At 35.8% G+C, this 20,690-nt stretch overlaps 1 protein-coding gene across 4 annotated transcripts in view; it reads left to right on the forward strand.

The window, feature by feature from the left end:
- Positions 1-18,017, forward strand: part of CADM2 (cell adhesion molecule 2) — a 646,291-nt gene extending 628,274 nt beyond the window's left edge. For all 4 annotated transcript variants that reach the window (XM_068691324.1, XM_068691332.1, XM_068691314.1 and 1 more), the window contains 2 exons: positions 14,778-14,903; positions 16,533-18,017. In XM_068691324.1, coding sequence (XP_068547425.1) covers positions 14,778-14,903; positions 16,533-16,651 — 245 coding nt within the window. In that variant the 3' untranslated portion in view covers positions 16,652-18,017. The remainder of the gene's footprint in view (positions 1-14,777; positions 14,904-16,532) is intronic.
- The last annotated feature ends 2,673 nt before the right edge of the window (positions 18,018-20,690 follow it).

The raw sequence follows: 20,690 nt of genomic DNA on the forward strand, positions 1-20,690 counted from the left end.
CCTCTCCCAGAGTTGCATTACCAAAGAGGAGAGGACTGGGGAGAACCAGAGGAAGGGAGGAATGCTAAAAGCACTCCAGACCATTTTCCTTTAGAATATGGGGGCATTTTGGAGAAATTTCAAAGGAGAGTTTTTGCAGTAGGATTTTATCTCACCAGGTTTCTGGAGATTTGGACCGTATATTTAGATGTCATATTATAAGATGAGGGCTTTGGTGTGGTAGCCCCATCAGAATCCTTGCCGCGTTTGTGGCCTACAGTGTATTTTGCAAGATGCATGCTCACTGTTATTACATGGAGATAAGCTGCAGTATATTTTTATCTATGAAATGTTTTGTGCATTGAATATCAAGTCTGACAGGCTGAAAAGCAGTTTTTGCAGTTGCTGGTTCTTACCCCCTGCTATTACAGAGAAACAACACCATCCAGAGTTTTACTTGTGTAACAGTTTCTCTAGTGAGTAAAGAGATACAACAAGATTTCAAATGAGTTGACCTTGCTATAAATATACCTAGCTATACCTGGGAAAAACAGAATTACACTAGTTTTCTCAAGTTGGCCATAAAGCTGAAATCCTCTAAGTGAAAATACTGCAATTGCCACAGGAAGCTGAAATGTCAGCTCATTTCTTTGCAAATCTAACCTCTCAGTAATTGTAAACGTAATTTGATGGAAAGACCATTGGAACAATTTGGTGATCTTTGACATTCATATTATGTATAATGCTTTGTAAAACACTATCTGAAATAATCTAGTATGGAACTTATTTATTTATTTATTTATTTATTCAGAAAGGCTGCTGTGACCCTGTTTTTCGGATAAAGAATAAATTTTATTTCAAAAAAAATAAATTATTATTAGGAAGACAAAGCCCTTGATATCACATAGGGTATTTCTCTTCTGCCAATGTAGAGCTCCCTTCTGTGGTATCATTTCTAAGAGATTATGTGAACCCCTGCTCCTTGATTCAAGTGTGTCCATTACTAGAAGGCAGGAGAAAAGTAATTGGAGAGCCTCTTGAATTTTGACAGTATGGATATAGCAGTGATGGCAACAGTTTAAGACAACACAAAGAACAGAGCATCTTAAAGCAGTAGTATAATCTTAGCATCCATCTGCATGTTACTGGTGTAATATTAATTCTGTGTTCATTTTAAGATGCAAAAATAGAGGACCTCTTTATCTATTTTTTGGTATTTTTTCATGTATTTTTAGTTTTGATGGATTATCATCCATTTCCTAGAATTGTTCAATAATTTACAGTGGAAAAGTTCTCTGGTGATCACCTGGTTCAAAGCAAGCTTAGAGCAGGGCCACCATACATTGGGTTTTTCAGGGCTTTATTCAGGTGAGTTTTCCATTATGTTCAGGGTGGGAGAACACACAGCTTCTCTGGGTGACCCACCCCAGTGTGTGACCATCCTTGTGATGACAGAAATTTCTTAATATCTAGTTGGAATATCCTATGTTCCAGATTGTGTCCATTGCCTCTCTTCTCTGCACACCTCCAGTAAGAGTCTGGCTCAATCTTCTTTCCTCCTTCCCAGGTGATAGTATTTGATAATATTATAGTAGTATTTGATAATATTTTCTCCTTTAGCTTTCTCTGCATAAGACTGAACAAATGTCACTCATACTTTGTGCACTCCAGACACCAATGACCATGGTGACACTTACTGTCCTTAAGTGGAAACAGCCACTACTAACTAGCTTACCTTTGCAGAGTCTGAATTTGGTGCTCTCTTTATTTTTGTGTATTATTCACCAGGATTGTTATGTTTGAAATGTGCAAAATAAATGATAGTATGTTTTATATTTGCAGAGGCAGCCTTGGTAATTTTTGAAACAATCTATGTTTATAGCACCATGAAGATTTAATCACTTTTACCAGCAATGAAAGGCACAAATGTCCTTTGAAATCATCCTTGTGGGTCCCTTCCAACTTGGGATATTCTATGAAATATCTAACATGTTTGCGTATTTGAACAATTGTGTGCACGTACACAATTTTAAAACAGTGGCATTGTGTGGCTTTTTTGTTGTAATTGTTGTGATAGCTTCTGTTGCTCAGTTATCACAAAAATGGTAGAATTAGCTTGTAATACTATTTATTGAAACCTTAACATACATATTTACTTGCTTCCTTTAATTTTAAAGTTACAAACCGTATAGTTGTATTTAATTAGCATAAAGGTAAAGGAACTAACCTTTATAATATGTTCCCTGAGATTTTAGGAAGTTAGTCTAACTAAATATCAAGAAGTTTTAATCATAATTTTGTAAGTTTTACTATACTGCATAAATTATTAACACTGATGTGACAGTAGACATTATTGGCATGAAAAAGAAAACTGAAGCCAGGGGACTGTAGCTGTTCATTTTTCTAGACATTAATTCCCTACAATGTTCTCGTAGCAGCTGACCTACATCTTCAATGATTCTAATATTAAAATGGAACAAATTTTCCTATTAAATTCAAGGTTATTTGTGAACTGAAGGCTTCATGTCTGTTTAATAGCATTTAACAACATTTCTAATACTTTTCTGTTTGTTACCATAATCTGGAAGTTGATTCATCCTGTTTCTGGCTTATTCCCATATTTCTACTTATTTTTATCTATATCAGTTACCTGGTGTGAATTACATATTGTAGTGTAACTGCCTAAGGTTATCTTGTTCAGTCTCATCTTTGAGATAAAAAAAAAAAAGACAGCTATTAATTTCTTCATTATGGAAACATATAACAATAGATGCTCAGTTTGCTTTTATCCTGAGATAAAAATATATCCAACAAAAGCTTAGCAAAAATTAAAATCACAAGAATCCATTTCAGATATTTCAAAATAACTCTTATATTGGATATCGCTTGTAAAAATAGGTTAAGTACCTGCCTTATAGCTACTACTGCAGTATCTCAGAATCATTCTTTGTTCTGTGAGTCATTCTATGAGTCAAAGTAATTAGTTGCTCAAGTTATTTTAGGGGAACTGAGACACAGCTAAAGAAAACACGTTGTCAAAACTCATGCAAATTATTTGTTGCGTGGAAAAGATTTAAACCAGCATTTTTCATAATTATCCCTGGAAAAGTAACTTTCATTTCAAGGTGCATCACGAGCAGGTGATGCACTCAGTTCTGGAGGGACAGTTCACCAGCTTGCAGGCATCGTGTGGTTGTGAGCAGACTATGTCATCACTAGGCAGGGCAAGCATAACACGTTATGATTTTGCTGGATTGCAAAACATTTCAAATAAATAAATAAATAAAAACAAAGAAAACCATTTCACCTAAGGTACCAAAATAGATTTTGCAGGAACAGGCCACATGCTGCCTCCTTGGCCCAGGTGGCAAGAGCAGGGCTTTTGATGAGAGGCTGCTGCCAGCCAGGGGGTTTCTCTGATTACGGATGGCCCAGCACCGAAGGCTGTTGGTGCCAGACTCAGCCATCCTGGTGGCAGAGAGAAGCTGTCGTGACGGGCTCTGAATTCATGAATTTCACCTCTGCAGGAATAGGAGCAGCTTGCTGAAGTTTTAGAGTTCTCATACTTACAGTTTTATGCTTAAGTTTAAAGGGTTTATACCTAAAGTTTTTTAAGTTGGGCCAGAGACACTGTTTTTCACTGCTAAAGCAGTCCAAAGCTCCTCTTTTAGTCTGTGTCTCCTGAGGTAGTTGGTGTCTCGTAAACTGAAGCTAGGATCTGGCACTCCAGTTCCAACTGAACTAAAGTACTTAACTATGCTTAAAGTCCTGTTTATTCCATACTTACTTGCTTTACTGAATTAAGGGCTATAGCATTGGAAAACTTGAAATATCCACATTTTGTTTAATAAGCTCAGCCTTTTAGAACGAATCCCTGTTTTTCAGCTGTATGTATTATCTACTGGTTTCATTTCAAGAATGAGATTGTCACAGGTGTTAGCGAGATGGTTGCAACTAACATTTTGCTGACTACATTGCATAGAGGGTTATAATGAGAAGAATCACATTTTTAGGAGTACATCTTTATTTTTAATGAGTTTAAGCTCATAGAACACTTCAGAGAGAAACATCATGTCCCTTACATAGCTGTAATGTGAAGGGAACAGACTAGGAAAGAAGGAAGGAAGGGAAGAAGGAACTACACAATGAAAAGCTGCTCAGTAGTGACCTTTGGGAGAGTTGTGCTAGTTCCTGCTTTGTTTGGAACCTTCTTTTTTTCTTTCTTTCACATTTTGTGTCTCTGCGTTCCTAGAGAGAGAACAAAGTTTTTTAGACCTTTTAAGAGGAAGTGTAATTTATGAACCACTTCAGTTAAGATTGGATGCTGAGTGTTGGGCTACTAAGGCAATTCAGGGTGAAAAGACTATATGGAATCTCTCGTGCAATTAAAATAGAATGAGAATTGAACCGGGGAAGGAAGGGAAAGTTACTTCTTGGAGTCACCAAATGAAAGATAAAAAGAATACTTTTAGAGTCAAAAATGCCATGAATGCTTCCAAGCATTTTTTTCCAGACCTGTGACTAGAAGGAAATCAGTTTTAACCATTGAAGTATGAAGGTGTTGTCCTTTCAAGACCTGTAGAGATACAAGGGAGTTCTGGGCTTTACAACAAGGATTTGGAGGGCCAAAGCTCTCCTTGAACAGTGCCTTGATTTCCACAGAGTGTCCTGGTACACCTAGTGGGCAAAATGGATGTTCAACAAGGATAAATATAATCTTGTAGACAATAAATATCCACTGTTTGGCCAGGAGAGGAGTTTTATCTTTTAAATTAAGCAGTAGTATTTTTGATTTAGAATTAATTTTGTTGTTTTTCTAAGAGTTGTAAACCTCAAGGAGCTATAAGTCATAAGAAAGAATTACCACAAGTAGTTGAACTATGAATATCCCCCCATTTTTTCCCAGCCTTTCTTTCATACCATAAGCTCTTTAAACGGCCTCCAGTAATGTGGTGAATTACTGTTTTACACATATTGCAAGTACAACTGCAAGGAGATGTGCACACTAATTGGAGAAATGGCAGTGTCATTTTCTATTTTTCCACTGGAATTTCTGTTTCTTTGTTGGATACCTGCTTGGGGTTTTTCTTTATCAAAAGGCCCTGAATCTCAGAGTTTCTCTCTAGGAAGAGGCTTACATTTTGTCAGCAGATGGCATATAGTTTGAAGCTATTGACATATTTTGTAGGATGGTTTTTTTTTTTTTGAGTTCTTCTCAAGAACTGTTTCAGCACACCGCTTACACTTATTTCCCCAGCTGCAGACCTTTTACAGCTTTTCAACATCAGGAACATAACTCAGGCTATGATTAAATTGGGTTTGCCATCTTCAAATAGTGTGAGCACAATCGCCATTTAGTAAAAAAAACATGGCCCCATTATTTCTTAATGCCTTGCTTAACAACTTTAAGATTAGCCCACGTCTCCCATGCTCCCAACAGGCAGCACTTAAGCAGTGAGTAATATTTCTGTCTGCCGTAGTCAAGTAATCCCAAATGTAAGTAATTTACAGGATGGCATTTGGGACTGATACAAGAGACATATTGTAATATGTCACTGAAAATCAGCCTGCCTTTGCACGTTTGATCAACAGCCAGATGGAGGCTTTTATCGCATTTATTTAATCTGAAATATACATAGTAATTACACTGGACCTCTGATTTTTTCAGTCCTTGTGGCTGTCTCAAGAGAAGGTAGGAAATGAATCTGTCAGATGCAAACTAGTGTGGATGTGACCCCCGTGGTAGAATCTGGATGTATTGCAGCTAGCAGTGCTGACAACTGAGATCACGAATGATGCTAGAAATGAATGCGTGTTGCTGAGTTCCAAAAAATACGCCCATAAACCCCAAAATGCATAGCTTTATCTTTTTATGAATACAGAAAGCCTTTAGGAAAACAATGATCGACCTTATTTGCAGCAAATCCATTACCAATCAATGGTAGTAAGAGCAAACAGTCTCTTACTAATAGCTGGATGGTATTTAACTTTAAGGCATCTGAAAACAACAAAGTCTTAATGTTCCCAGTGGAGAATTTGGTTAAGATATTGAATTCCATCAAGCATGTCATTATTAAATGAGGAAAATATTGTTGTTTCCATTAGTACAGAGTTGGCATAAAGAATGGATAGCATTCAATTAAACCACAGGCGAAAATACAGACAAATTCCAGGTATGTTTATATCTTGGACGGAAACTTCACTAATGGATATTGCCATTGTCCCAAAGAATTTACATAGGATTTTATGCCCTAATTAAAATGGCTATAACAGATGCCTTAAATGTTAACAGGAATACTTGCCTTCCTATCAATAATTTACTCGTCTTTTCTGTTACTCTGTGCATTACAAGAGACTGTCTCTGCTAATGTCTCTCACATCTAAGTTTCTGAGATGAGCTGGGTCAGTCAACAGCCTCCTTTGGATCAGTTACCCTAACCGCAAGCATAATCTTTTAGAGAAAGGCTAATCTTCTAGAGATATATTGACAGATAAAATATGCTATTAACTGCCAAAGAGGAAATTCTGTTACAATTACTCATACTGAGTAGTCCCACGACAGATTAAATTGCTCTTCAGCATGAGTAAGGTGTCAGATTCTGGCTGTAAGTGGCTGGTTTACTGGGGTGTTTTGATGTCGTTATAGGCTTATAATTATTCTAATCTGATTTGGTAAGGAAAAATTAGTATGACAAGCATAAAGATTTCATTTGAACAATAGGCTTTCTTCCACCACAGAGTAAGTTTTAATTAGAGCTGTACTTCAATTAAATTGAAGCTGCCCTTCTTGTTTTTAAAACTCATGAACAGATTCAGTACAATGTACCTTGTGCAACTGTGAATCCGCTCATGCCTCTGATCCTTATACAACCATGCATGTTCACTGCTAACTTTGTCTGTTTCTCTGCCTTACTGGTGAGAAAGTCTTCTGCTCTCCAGCTTCTGCCATCAGGAACAGCTTTGTCTCTACCTGCATTTTAACGAACTTCTCCATTTGTTTAGTATCATTCCTCATCTGAAAGCATATTTTCCTTGCACTGCTTTTCTGGGCTAGTGTGTATTATTTGAGTTGTACACTGGTACTGGTTGGCCCTGAGAATCAATCTGTGATGGAGTCTGTATAAAAGACAGCATAAATCAAGATGACAAAAAAGTCACCTTGGAAACCTTTATGCTGCTTTCCAGTAAGCTTGAGCTACTGGGACTTCCTTAAGGTTAGCAGAATTAAATTCTTAAATGCTTTGATTATCTTTTAATAACCTCTCCATAGTTAGCGATGAGTAGTTGTGACAATGTGTTGCTTCTCATGGTCAGTGAAAGCTAAGAGTAGAAGAGACCAGGAGAGACCCTGGACCCAGCCCTGCAGCAGCAAAAGGTGCCTGTGTCAGAACGCTCTGCTGAGCACCCACTCCACGCACCCCTTCCCACACAGGCATCTGCATGTTTTGCCTAGCAGACTTAAATCTGTAGGCAGTGACCAAAGGCCACGACTGTAAGGTACTACAAGGAGAGAGCAGTAAAGTTCATTGGCACCTCTTGTCTCTGTGTTAATTAGAGAATGGTTCATTATTTATATAGATAATTAACTTCTGATGATAGGAGAAGGAGTTGTGCACATACACACACCTACTCCAGCTGGTGCCTGTCCTTTTTTGTTGATGAAGAAAACAGAAAAGAGTAGGGGGGGGGGGGTCCTCCTGTATTTATTGATGGAAAGTCATCAGGGGAAAGATGACATGAAATGCAATTTTCTCAAAAAATAGGAAGTCATGCATCTTTGACTTTCTAAGTAGGGTTGGCACTTTCTTTCTCTCTTTTTTTTTTTTTTAAGTAACTGATACGCTGCAGTTTCCAAACTTCAATATGCGTATTTTCTTCAAAATGTGTTTTTTTTTTTTTTTCATTAAAACAAAGTCTGAAGCAATTAATGAGTTTATTGAAGGACAAAAATACCATGTTGTCAATAAGAGAATTCTGCTATGTGCTGTAATTGGAGGAACTGTTCCCTTCAGGAAACTGAAGCTTTTAAAGAAACACTAAGAAAATAAAAAGAAAAAAAAAAATTAAAAACTGTGTCAATGAAGCAAAACACAAGACACAATATCTGGAACAAGGCTCTGAGGACCCTGAAAAATATCATTAAACTTTTTATGTCTTAACCAGTGTAGATATACAACTCTCATATTAGCATTACATTGCAAAAACAAATATACAAACAAACAAACAAAACAACACATATTTGCAAAGTAATAGATGTGGGTAATGTTTGTATTTACCTTGGATAAGGGCCCCTTATTTACAGATACAGCCAAGAAAACCTTGCTCTTTTTATCTCCACTGAAAGAAATCTTAGATTCATGAGAACATGAACTCTCAAAAGGAGATGTAGATTCAGCTGCTGAAACATTAGTGTGGGACTTTTATCCTTCTGGGATGTGGGCTCTTCTTAATAGGAATGTATATATAATTCAATACTTTGAAAAAAAAAAAAAAAAACACTCAGAGGCAAAATGTGCCAAATATGCTACTGCAGTAATGTGTGAGAAGAAAAGGCTATCAATTCTTTTGAAAGTTTACAAGTAAACTTTTTTTTTTTCTTTTCTGCATGTCTTCTCTATGGTTGATGATGTCCTCCTATTAAAATAGCAGTTTATATATGCTGCATATTAGCAGACTGTTTTGTTCTTCTTTGCTTCAGGCACTGAAGGAAAAAGAAGGCTGTCACATATTTTAAGTTCAGAATTGGTTAATAACAAAACACATTTTCAACAAATTTCACAACCAGCCCCCTTGGGCAGCTACTCTTTGCAATTTAAATGAAGGTTTAGAAACTTTCTTTTCCCCCTTAACAATACTTTCACAAGTTTCAAGTACATGTATTGTAGTGGTTAGTGGCATATTACAAAATGAGATTAAAAATACCTGTTTCAGCACTCCAGGCCAGGCAAGGGAAATTGAACTGTGTGGTACCCAAATTAAGATGCTAAAATGGGTAAAATCTACTCACCAGCATTTATCACAGACAGCACCACTGCCACTATTTCTAAATCAAATACCTTGTCAACTGTCGGTCCAGTTCTATCTCTTATCCATATCTGTGAGTAAATTCCTATCTTGGTCTTTTTTTTTTTTCCTTTTTTTTTTTTTCCCCTGATCAAGTTAGACTAATCATTGAGGAACTATGTATGTATTTACTTACTTGTTTTCCCCAAAGCTTACATGTATGGAACAATAAAAAAATTATGCAGCCCTATGGTTGAAACTGGTGAATGATATTAGCCTAATTACATTTTTAAAATGCAAGTTTATTCTATAAGCTGCTGAAAGAATTTACCTCTAGTTTCCAGTGGGATCATGTCTCATGGTTGACTGACTTTAAACTGAGTTATCCAAATGCTACAGTGTGAGCTGACCCATTATGAGAGAAGAAGGAATAGAAGTAGGGAGGATAGGTAGAGAGGGAAGGAGGAAGAGAGGGAAGGAGGAGGTGATGTGGGAAGGGCTGAGATGTTACAAATGGCTCCTAACAATGTGAAAAGCTTCAAAAGGTATCTGTGCCTTATCACCAAAAAACTCACAATGGAGAGAAACCTTTATTGAAAAAATGATTATTGGGCACAGATTTTGGATGAAGCTTTTGTCTCTATTCGGGTTTTTCCTTCCTGTATATTCTCTGATATCTGATGAGGTCTGAGCTCCTGCAGCAGTCTTTTCAGGACAGTTACAGGAAAACAATGATCTTGAGATCTATACTGTCTCTTAAAATTAGTTGTAATTGATCCATGGTTTTTAAGTAAGTAATTTGAAGACAGTGAAAGAGCATGATCACACAAGCACTCTCCTTAGGAAACAAAGCTGAAATGCAGATAAATGGGGGATATTTCTAATATAATATTTCTAATTTAACTTATATTTAGTGGTGAGCTTCAGAGAACCCAAAAATGGAAGAGGCATAGTTCCCTGTCCATTACTTGCTTGTTTTTGCATTATATTGTCCTGTCACTAAGGTACTTCAAAATATTCATTGGCTTCCACCACACATTCTCACCCTGCCCTTATCTACAGCAATTTACCAGCTCTTCGAGTAGGGCAGAGCTTTTGTCTTTTTTTTTTTTTTCTTTTTTCTTTCTTTTTTGAGGGGGTGGGGTGGTGGGGGAGTGCTTTTAAGGTGTCTCCACCCCTAAATACACACTGCTTTACTGACCTGATTTTGAGCCAGGCCCTTCAAACAATGGCTTTGTCTAAAGCATTAAGAGTTGGCAAAGTGATAATAAGCCCCTGAATCTGGGGAAAGAAGGAGTCACTTGAAGAGATTTTGCTGCCATAATTGTGACGTGCTACCATTCCCTAGGATCTCTTGATGGAACAGTTCTCTTTTGCCTGAGTAATGGATTGTTCATGAAATTAGTAAAACTAACTGTAGGCTGCTGGTTTCAGCACTTGTCTGAGAAATGGGACATTCCTGTTCTTTTTTCCAGCCTTAAGGAACGGTAATTTACAAATAATATGTCTTCTTAATATGACTTCATTTTGTGAATGCTGTTTAAGCTCCAGAGCAAATTAGGGCCTTTATTTCTGATTTTTATTTTAGTAGTAAACGGTCAGTTTAAATAATTATTTTGGATCCCTCAGAACTAGGTATGTCGTATTCAAAGTGATTTTTGTGTAACTGTTCTAGTTTAACACCAGTGCCAAAAATACGCAAAAAATAAAGTTTTACAGTAAAGGGGACTACTTGAGCATAGTCCCCTAAATCAGCAACTATTTCAGCATTCACAGATGTGCCTGTTCTCCCATGGCTCGGGAAAAGGTTATCTGACCCTTTCCTGCAGCCTGCCCAGTTAAGTCAACTACGCATAAATAAGAAGGAAACTTATGCAGGAAGAAAATGAAATTAGATGAATAATTACCATATACTTTATGCAAAAGCATGAAAAAATGTTTCAGCATTTCTCTGCTTAACTAATGTGTGAAACCACAGAAAAATATTTTACACTGAAACTTAGTCATCAGGTCACAAAATGCACTTATCTACTTACTTAATAGGTGTAAGGTTTATCTGATGTTTTACTCCTTAATGAACAATCCATTATTTTTCTCTTACTCATTTTGAATATATCTCTGTAAATCTGTGAACAAACATTAAATCCCAGAAGCTGAAAACAGATGGAATTTCACAATATAAGCAATCAGTATTATGAAGGTACTTCCTACATTTAGGACAGAAACAAACAAACAAACAAACAAAAATAATTATGAGCTTTTCTGTCATTTTCTACTACAAAATTTTCTTAATCTCTTCAATAATTGAAAAACAAAACAAAAGAGAGGAAAAAAAAAAAAGATCTTTGTAGACCTAGTCTGATACGAAATTTGAAGTTCATTGTCTCAGTCCATGAGTATTGTTACTTCCTGTGCTCATGCAGTAAAAAACAGTCTATATTTTTAAAAGGAACAGACTGATTTTTTGTTTTTTCCTGGAAACAGATGAATTATAAGTATTTATTGCATAATTAAAATTTCATTTACTGGATATATGTATGTGGCAGGCTAAGATTTACATGGTAAAGTTCATGAAGCTTATAATGATAATCTAAAAATAATAAAAATAATTGTTTTGTTTTTGTAAAGCAAACTTTGCAGTGGTCAGCACCCAAATACATACTTAACACTTTCACCAACTCCAGTGGGAGTTGGTAATGAAAATGCCCAGAGCACTTGGATAATTGTATTTCTTCACTGTATAAATACCTAAAATACAAAATGACATATTTTCTAAACTGCTGTACCTTTCAGATACCATTCAGGCACTTTTGGACATAGTAATTATTTATGAGATGGTAGATAGTCCCAGATCTATAATTCACTCATGGGGCTTAGGTCATTTCATGAATGGCAAATGTATAGTGCATTACTCTGTATGCATAATGTAGGGCATATTTATATTTAATGTTAGCATTATGTTTCTATGAGGATAATATTTCTATGAGGAGCTCTTTCTGTTTATAGTATTGTTTATGTTGTGCAGATTTTCATTTTGCTATGAAAGAATGCTTGTTTCTCAAGAAAATGTTGGACACTTTTGAGGATCTTTCTTTATTTCCTTTCCTTCCATCTATTTTTTCATTATTTTTTTTTAAATAAATGATATTTTTTTTCAGTGGTAATACTGGAAAAAAAATGTATTTGTGGACAAATTTGTGTGACGGTATTTATCAATATAATCTTTCTTTCATACCAATGTTAAGAGATTTTACCAGAAATACAACACTACCTTTGCATTCCAATTAAAAGGTAAAATTAATGTTAAAGTTAAAAATGTCAACCAACAGAAACAGTAGAATGTCATTAACCTTCATTTATATGTGGGGAACCTTATATTTATGCTAGCTTCAGGTAGTCCATTGAATTGCATATGTCAGAGGAGGAGTGAGGTCCTATATATAGGAAATCACCTGAGGAAGAAAACACAGAGGCATATTCTTCACAATGTACTGTGAGCATTTTTATCTGTAATGTTTATTAAAGCTCACAGAAGAGAAATGTGTAAATCTGAGTATTGAGCTTGTATACTTCAATCAGCTTTTCAAAAAATGCCTCCAGATAAAGTGCCATGCTAGTCCTTCTTTGGATTATACTCTGCATCAGGAAGTATATTATCGCTCAAAATACCTCCTTTAATTCATTAATTTTACTGCTAGTATATTAGCAAGTATATAGGACTATTAGTGAGAAAACAAGTTCATATTGTTCCTGGCCTGGTGCTGAGGAAGAGCATCTCCTGCAGCTTGCATGCAGCACCTGGGGACGTTGCTGCTCCTGAGTGCCCAAATTTGTGCTGCTTTATTGCCACAGGGAGCAGGTTTACAGCAACTTTGCCACAGGCACCACAGAAGGAGGAATTTGCTAGATGGCTCTAGCAGGCTGACAGTTCTGCAGTAAGCTGTCACCTTCCATTTTCTTAAGTGAGCGATCACCTCCTTACTCGCCATGGAAAGCAGAGCAAGGCTTGGGGAAGGATGGCTCCAAGCTGTGGCTTTGGGGTGATGAGACTTCAGCCCTCTTGTTTCTTTCCACAAGGCTGCTGGCATACGAAGCTCAGGGTCACTTTTGATCACCAAAATAGAGCCGATGGCCTTTCAAACTGATCCTCCATACTCAGCATAGTGAACCGACAGTAGCATCATAACAAGAGGCTCATAGGGACAGAGGAGGAGGCAGGTACAGCTATGAAGTGTTTCTAGCTTTCTTGAGGGCCCTAACAAGTTTGCTGTCACGTCTGCAGAATTGCTGTAGGCATTTCCCCCCAAAGTCTTCTTAGCAGCCAGAAGAGAAACAGCTGGGAGTTGTGAAGCCAGCAATAAGTGGAGAAGCCATGTCTCATGGATTCAGTGGCTGTGAAGAGCAGAACAGTGTCTATAACCATGGACCACACTGCTCTGTGTTCCAGCAATCCTGAAAGTGCAGTTTCAGTCTGCCTGACAGTTTGCAAAAGGAGTGAAAAGCATGCTTCTTTCATTTCATCTATATAATGCTTATATAATGCATCTATATAATTCATCTATATACAGTGATCCTGGTCAGCAGAATGTAGTTATGGTATCACAAAATCGCAGTTCCTAGATGTTATCAGAGACCATTTAATCATCTTTACAGGGTTGCCCTCTTTTCTGTGTAAATATTTTTCCTGCCTTTCTCTTTTGCAAAACAAAGAATTTTTTTGCAAACTATTTGTAGAATATAAATAGTTCCTACGAGGGAAATGCCCTTGAAGCAGTGTGTGTAGACTGACGGCAACATAGAGAACATGCTAATAGCATTTTGAGAGAATTACTATTACTTTGTAGCAGTGGCATTTTCACAAAAACAGCAATCTTAGCAGGATCCTTAGATTGATTTTTTTATTATTATTATTTCTTTTGCATATTTCAGATGAGTCAACAGTCAAAGGTTGCTGGCTCATTGTTCAAAAGCTCCAAAGAATTACTCATCCCTAAGTAGCGTCATTTCTCCATGATTGCCCTTTTGCAACTTCTGTAAAGCACCAGCTAACTGAACAGACAAATGACCAGCAGAGAAGCTTGAATCTGACAGTATTTACAGTAGCACCCTGCCCAGAGTTAGTGAAATGAAGCTCCTAGTACTCTGTTGTATATATTGCATCTTGTTCAGTTTGGGAATTAATAGAGTATTCACAGTAAATTCTCAAACTGAGGATTGAGAGTGAATGATGATCTTTCAGGTTGCCTGATACCTTTATCTGACCAAATTCATGCAGACTCAGCCATGTGCAGAGAAACTTGGCAAGGCTGCACTTTATCTGCCTTTTTATTTCTGGTGCAATAGGATAGGAATGAGAGGAAGAGAATATATAAGGGTTCCCCACTGAGAATCAAGTCTATAAATTATGTATTATGCAGACACTATTCTGCTGATGCTATCTGATCCCCAATTCTCAGCTCCTTGTTTTTCCTTCTATAAATAGCTGTGGCCAGGTTTTCAGTTGTAAAATGACGAGGACAAAACCAAAAACCTTTCCCATTTAATAACCTCTGCCAAAGAAGAGGAAGGTAATATTTTTTGTAACTGTGATATCCTCAGGGTTTTAACGATCTGGGAATACAAGCAGCACTATGTTGTTGATAAGATACTGGTAGTAAAAATGGGAATAACCATGCTGAATATTAAACAGAGAAATGCCCTATTTTCAGGATGATCAGTATAAAACTTGGTATTGTGAAATTTCCTGTCATTTTTGTCTGTATAGGACCACTTTTGGTTTTTGTTTCTCCCTCTAGATCCAAATGCTTTGGCTGGACAGACCGGACCTGACCATGCTCTTATAGGAGGAATAGTGGCTGTAGTTGTCTTTGTAACGCTATGTTCTATAATTCTCCTTGGTCGATACCTGGCAAGACATAAAGGTAGGATAGATTTAGTGGAACTTCAGTCCCTTTTGAAAGCAAGGCATGATTTCACCTGGGAATGCTGTTCCCTTTCACCTTCCCCATCTACTGAATTATTTGGACAAGCAAGCTCAGTTAACACTCCAGTCATGAGTGAAGTTCCTGAATTTTTATCCATTTTTTTCACTGGACTAAGGCAAAGGATATTTAGTTACATGCCCATATAATTAGTCAGTGATTTAGAGAGACTGAGAGACAAGATTGCCTCTTGGTTTTAGCCTTTAGCTATAGGCTCTTGATTTAACAATTTCATGATTTTAACTAGTAGATCAACTCAGCAGCATATATATATATTTTTATATATATATATATATAAAATAAGATAATAATACATCAGTATTTAATAATATATAATTATATTACATATAACAAGATTTTTTGCTGATACTTTAAATATTCATTTAAAAGATAATTTTAAATACTGATTGGGAATTTTCAGATCAGTGACTCCCCTACTAATAGTCCTACCAGAATAAGGGTATCATTCTTGGGTCAAGCTTTACTTTAGTCAGATATTTTACCTTAAGAACTCTGTTCCCTTCATTTTGAATCTTCACCACCATTAGAGATAAGAGGGATAGAGTGACACTGACTTCTGACTAAGCCTCTCTATGATCCCATTTTGACCTAGTTAATTCCAAAATCGTTTTTTGAGATTTAACCTCTGAATGGCTTGCAGACCACTTGTTAAAACTCAGTTGATTCCCATAACCCTCCCGCCCCCCCCAAAAAAATAAACAAAACTATGAAGAAAGGATTAGTGTTGGCATTAACTCATTAAATTTCACTTTAGGTAGGATAATCATATGGTAAGCAGACCTAAGATGATAAAAATACCATTTTAATTTGATTGGACTATGTGGGGGAAAAATAAGCTAGTGAAAATGTGTCTCTTTTGATTGTTTTTCTGAATGAAAACATATGCATCTTATGCCGCCATAAATCATACTTTCAAAAAGGAAAAAGGCGACTGTACACAATTATTTCTATTCATACCCTGAGCATATGAATGTCTGTGATAGTATAATATGAGTGGGTTTAATTAAAGAAACTACCTCAGTTTTTTAATTTTTGGAAATGACCGTGATATAATTCAATAAAATTAAAGCAAAATTAAAGCATGGATAAGATCATGTGAAATAAAAGTACAAAAAACAGTGGCTATTAAAAATAAAGCATTTATGAATATCTAAATCTCCAAGGTTGGTTTGGTTGTTATGGGTACCCATTCATCAAAATAACCAAGATTTTATCACTTATTGTATAATTGCAAAATATATTGCATATTACTGTAGCTAGATACGATGGACTTTTCATAAGATATTTCCTTAATTTAATGTGGATATATGTGAATGTGTGTATGTGGATTACCAGTGTTAATACTATAAATATTTCTTAGACAAATTAGAAACTTGAACATACTTGTATTATTCACACTGAAATTGTATAATAATATTTGTCCATTCATAAGGCAATTGGAGTATTGTTAGGAATATACTTCCTATAATATAGTGTAAAACTAAAAACAAACAAACAAACAAACAACTAATCTTTTTTTTTTTTTTTTTCTTGTGCTGATTTCTGTAGGAACATATTTAACAAATGAAGCAAAAGGAGCTGAAGATGCACCTGATGCCGACACAGCCATTATCAATGCAGAAGGCAGCCAAGTCAATGCAGAGGAGAAAAAAGAGTATTTCATTTAGATGCAGAGCTAGAATCTTGGGAGTTTTACTTATCAGGCTGACTGCTGGATAAAACTGGCTATCATTTTTCAGAATTCATTTCTGCCATCTTCTGCTATCTCTATTAACTTGCATACCTGCTATAAGTAGCCAGTTTATGCCAACAATCAGCTGTTGACATCCTCATTCTATAATTACAGTATCATGCATAAAGCAGGACGTTTCTTATTGCCTAAAATTCATATCCACTGCTCTCTTAACATACAGTGCTTGAATATACAGCCTTAACAATGTTAATCATCATCTTAATCCAAGTTTTCTGTATTTTTAAGTGTTATGCAGCTTTCTTCTTTTTCAGTTTTCTTTTACCATGATTCCTACTAGTGTGTCATAGAACAATATTCATAACAAATACTAATAATTTACTTACAGAAAAAGTTAAGTCTAAGATTAGAGGTTTACAAAAAATGTTTTATACATGTCAAAGAGCAACTTGTTTTTGAGACATATGCCCTAGGAAATACAAACAGAAATCTTTGTAGAATAGTTTCTTGTATGCTTGGATTTGGTGGGAAGAAAAAAAAAAACAAAAAACAAAAAACTGTCCATTGATTTTTTTTGTTTTGTTTTGCTTTGCTTTGTTATGTTTTAAATGGTACCTTGACAACAGTGCCATGTTTCAGTGGTAAAACATACTGAATAGCTATACAAATTCTGCAAAGTTAGATAATAGTGCTTGATTTGAAACAAATTTGTCCTGCCCTTATGCTTTTTGGAATCACAAAGATTAGAGGTTGTTTTGAGTAATTTTTGTTTTTATAATTTATTTGCTTCACATGGACTCACCTGCCTACTCAAATTTGAAGTGTTCATGGGGCACGACTGCAAGACATTTTAGTATCTGTATATAGTGCATATAATAAATTCAATTAAACATTATTTGATACATATTTAACTTTTCTGGCAGTAGCTAAGTCAGTCACAAGTAAGCATTTTCTAATGTCCATTATATCCCTTTAAATATGACTCAAATCAATATTCTGAGTAGATAACATGTATAAGTATTTTTTTTTGTCTGTATGTCCTAGCACTGTTCAGCAGCAAACTTTTCTAGTTCTTGTTAATTTTTTCTTTGTTATACAATGGAAGCACAATGTTATATTGAAAGGTAGTTTTAAGCTAACAACCAGTGCACAGCCTCAGGTTTTAAATTACAACCACATTTGATTACTATCCTTAAAAAATACTATTGAGTTGCAAAAATTCTCAGTTTTTAATTTGGCAGTTCCAGAGCTGCTTCTCTATGTTGGTTTGCCAAAAAAAAAAAAAAAAAAAAAAAAAAAAAAAAAGGAAAAAAAGGGAAAAAAAAAAAAGAAAAAAAATAGAAGTGTTAAAACAAAAGATATATGTTTTGTGTATACAGTAAATGGACTAATTCTTTATATTAAATTCCTGTCTATGCATTTTGTGAGGTACAAAATTATGTCACCGTGAATGATAGAGAATTCCTGCCATGCTTTTAGCTCCACAGTGAAAGTCTCTGTTTGGATTATTTCTGAAATTTTTTGTGTAATTAACAGCTGAAAAATTACATGCTCTTAACTACGACAACAAAACACTATAAGCCCATTGGCTTATTTCCTCTTCCAATGAAGCAACAAGGTTGCCATATCAGCTCTTGGTAATGATTCTACACTGGAGAATGCAAGTTAGTCTCAATGGAGTTTGTTGTACTCCTAAGTTTTGCACCTTTGACAGAAGAATATTTCTCTCTGGTTGCTGTACTTGTGAAGCCTAAAAGCATGATGGTCTGCTGTAAAAGACCTTCTCCTGGGATTTTATTTTTGTGTGGGAAAAGGAGAGTTTGGAATATGACATCATGTAGTATGGTAAAATGGAAGATAAAGGTGCTGTCAGATTATTTATCAGAAGAATATAAACCTTTTAAGGACAATATTAGAGTATTTTAATTGTTTTTGTTGAAGCATTTATCTTGTTGATTTCTAAGAAAAAAGGGTGACGTCAATCAAAGCAGCACTTTTTTTCAAAATATACAGACATAAATAATATGATGTGGTTGAGTGTTAACATAATAAATCATATACAGTATGACATTTTAAAGAAATAAGTCTGCATTGATGTGATTGCATGCTTGTTTTTACAGTTCACTCCATACCCATCTGTGGAAAAATGCAATAATATGTTAATATAATATGGTAGTTTGAGAGAACCAGGTAGGTGCTACTAGACACATTGAAAACTAGTATAGGTTTACAAGATATTCATGTCTTTCAAAACACATACATATAAGAAGGCTGGCAAAGGAAGTCATTCTATTTAGTACCAAAAATATGGGTTCTTGACACAACTGTAAGTCCCATTAGCTACAGTACAATATCATATACTACAAGGTTTTATTTCAGGACCTGGGGCCCAGCTCAGCTAAGCATCTAAGTACATGCTCAGCGTCAGGCATGGGAGAAGTTCCATTGAACTGTAAGGCACTATTCTAATGCTTAAAAAGAAGTGCTTCCCTGGACAAGGGCCTTATTTGCTCAAGTGGAATTCCCCACAGGTGTGGTATTTATGCCTTTTTTTTTTCATTCTTCCTAGTTCCAGCTTGCTTGAATAGTAGGGTTATTACTTGAACCATTACCCAACCAAGGTCAGGCAAGATTGCCCTAGGGGTAACTGTTTTGAACCATTTTCTCCAGTGGCATAAAAACAGCATTTAAATTTTGCAAAAACAGATATAAATTGGCCTGTTGAAATGGAATATTTCATTGGTTTTCAATTGCAATTTCTCACATGTGCGGGTTTTTAATACAGTTGATCTTCTGTTAGCTTGTACCTTGTGATGTCGCTTACATCTGTGCAAAGCAGATGCAGAAAACACCACAACAAGCAGTCATAAATGACAAATTCTGACTGGGTAGCACTTTACAAGCCTATCTAGTCCTCACAGATTTAAATTACTACACCAGGTGTGAAGAGGCATCATTCTCTTGTAAGCAGAACCATGACTCAAAGCTAAGGATATTCAGTAGGCTGTTTTTTAACCCGTTGTCTGTTTCATTCATTCAAGATCCCATTCTGAAAGTCCGCTTTGATGATGGTTTCAAGGTATCTAGCAAATGCATAAAATGGAGGCTCTGAATGGGAACCACCTTAGATAAAATGTTTGTGACTTCTCCCACATGCACATGCAGAGTAGTTTTCTCAAGACCAGGTAGCTAGTTTCTGCCAGTGTACTGTTTACAGTATCGATTGCTGATTATTTCTACATTTTTAATGTTTGTTTTTGTTTTTAATTTAACGTTTTTCCTAATGCTTCAAGAACAAGAAAGTGATGCATCAGAATACAAGGGGTGCATCCTCCCACTCTTTTAGTGTCAACTGACAAAGCAAGAAACGGTTTAAGGAACCTGATGTTTAACTTGAGGCTCAGAATTTAAGCTAGAACACTTTAAAAAGCTTTCACGTTACTTAAGGATGGTTCATCTTGCACTGAGATTCCCTCTATAAAGGAATACGTGAAGAAAACCAACTTTTCTAAATAAGACATGAAAGTTAACATCTTGTGTATTTTCATTACAGTATAATATATATATATCTATTTCAATTAAAAAAAAAAAAAAAGGACAGATTCATCTGTAATTATGTAATTCATGATTGTAACAGCACTGAAGTTACCATGTACGCACATGTACAGTAGCTATATCAACAGTTACAGCGTAGTTACATGTACTTCCCTGTAACATAGCCGTAATAGTGTAATTTAGTGCCACTTATTGTAAAGTGTTACCAAAAGGAAAGCAGAGTTCTTACCTTTACAATTCCATTCAAATTAAAGGTAAGTTTATAAAATCAGCACCATAAATCTGATACTACATTTCTTAATTAAGGAGGTGATTTAAATCTTCATGTTCACGCTGCAGCTTCCCCCACCGCTTATCCAGACTCCTCCAAGTGTCTGATCTCTACACTCCTAGGAACTGGTAATCTGTGATGAACATACCAAAAATCCATCTACTTCAACTTTAATTGAATAAGCTGCCTA

This window comes from Anas acuta, chromosome 1, assembly GCF_963932015.1.
Source record: "Anas acuta chromosome 1, bAnaAcu1.1, whole genome shotgun sequence".
Taxonomy (NCBI): Eukaryota; Metazoa; Chordata; class Aves; order Anseriformes; family Anatidae; genus Anas; species Anas acuta.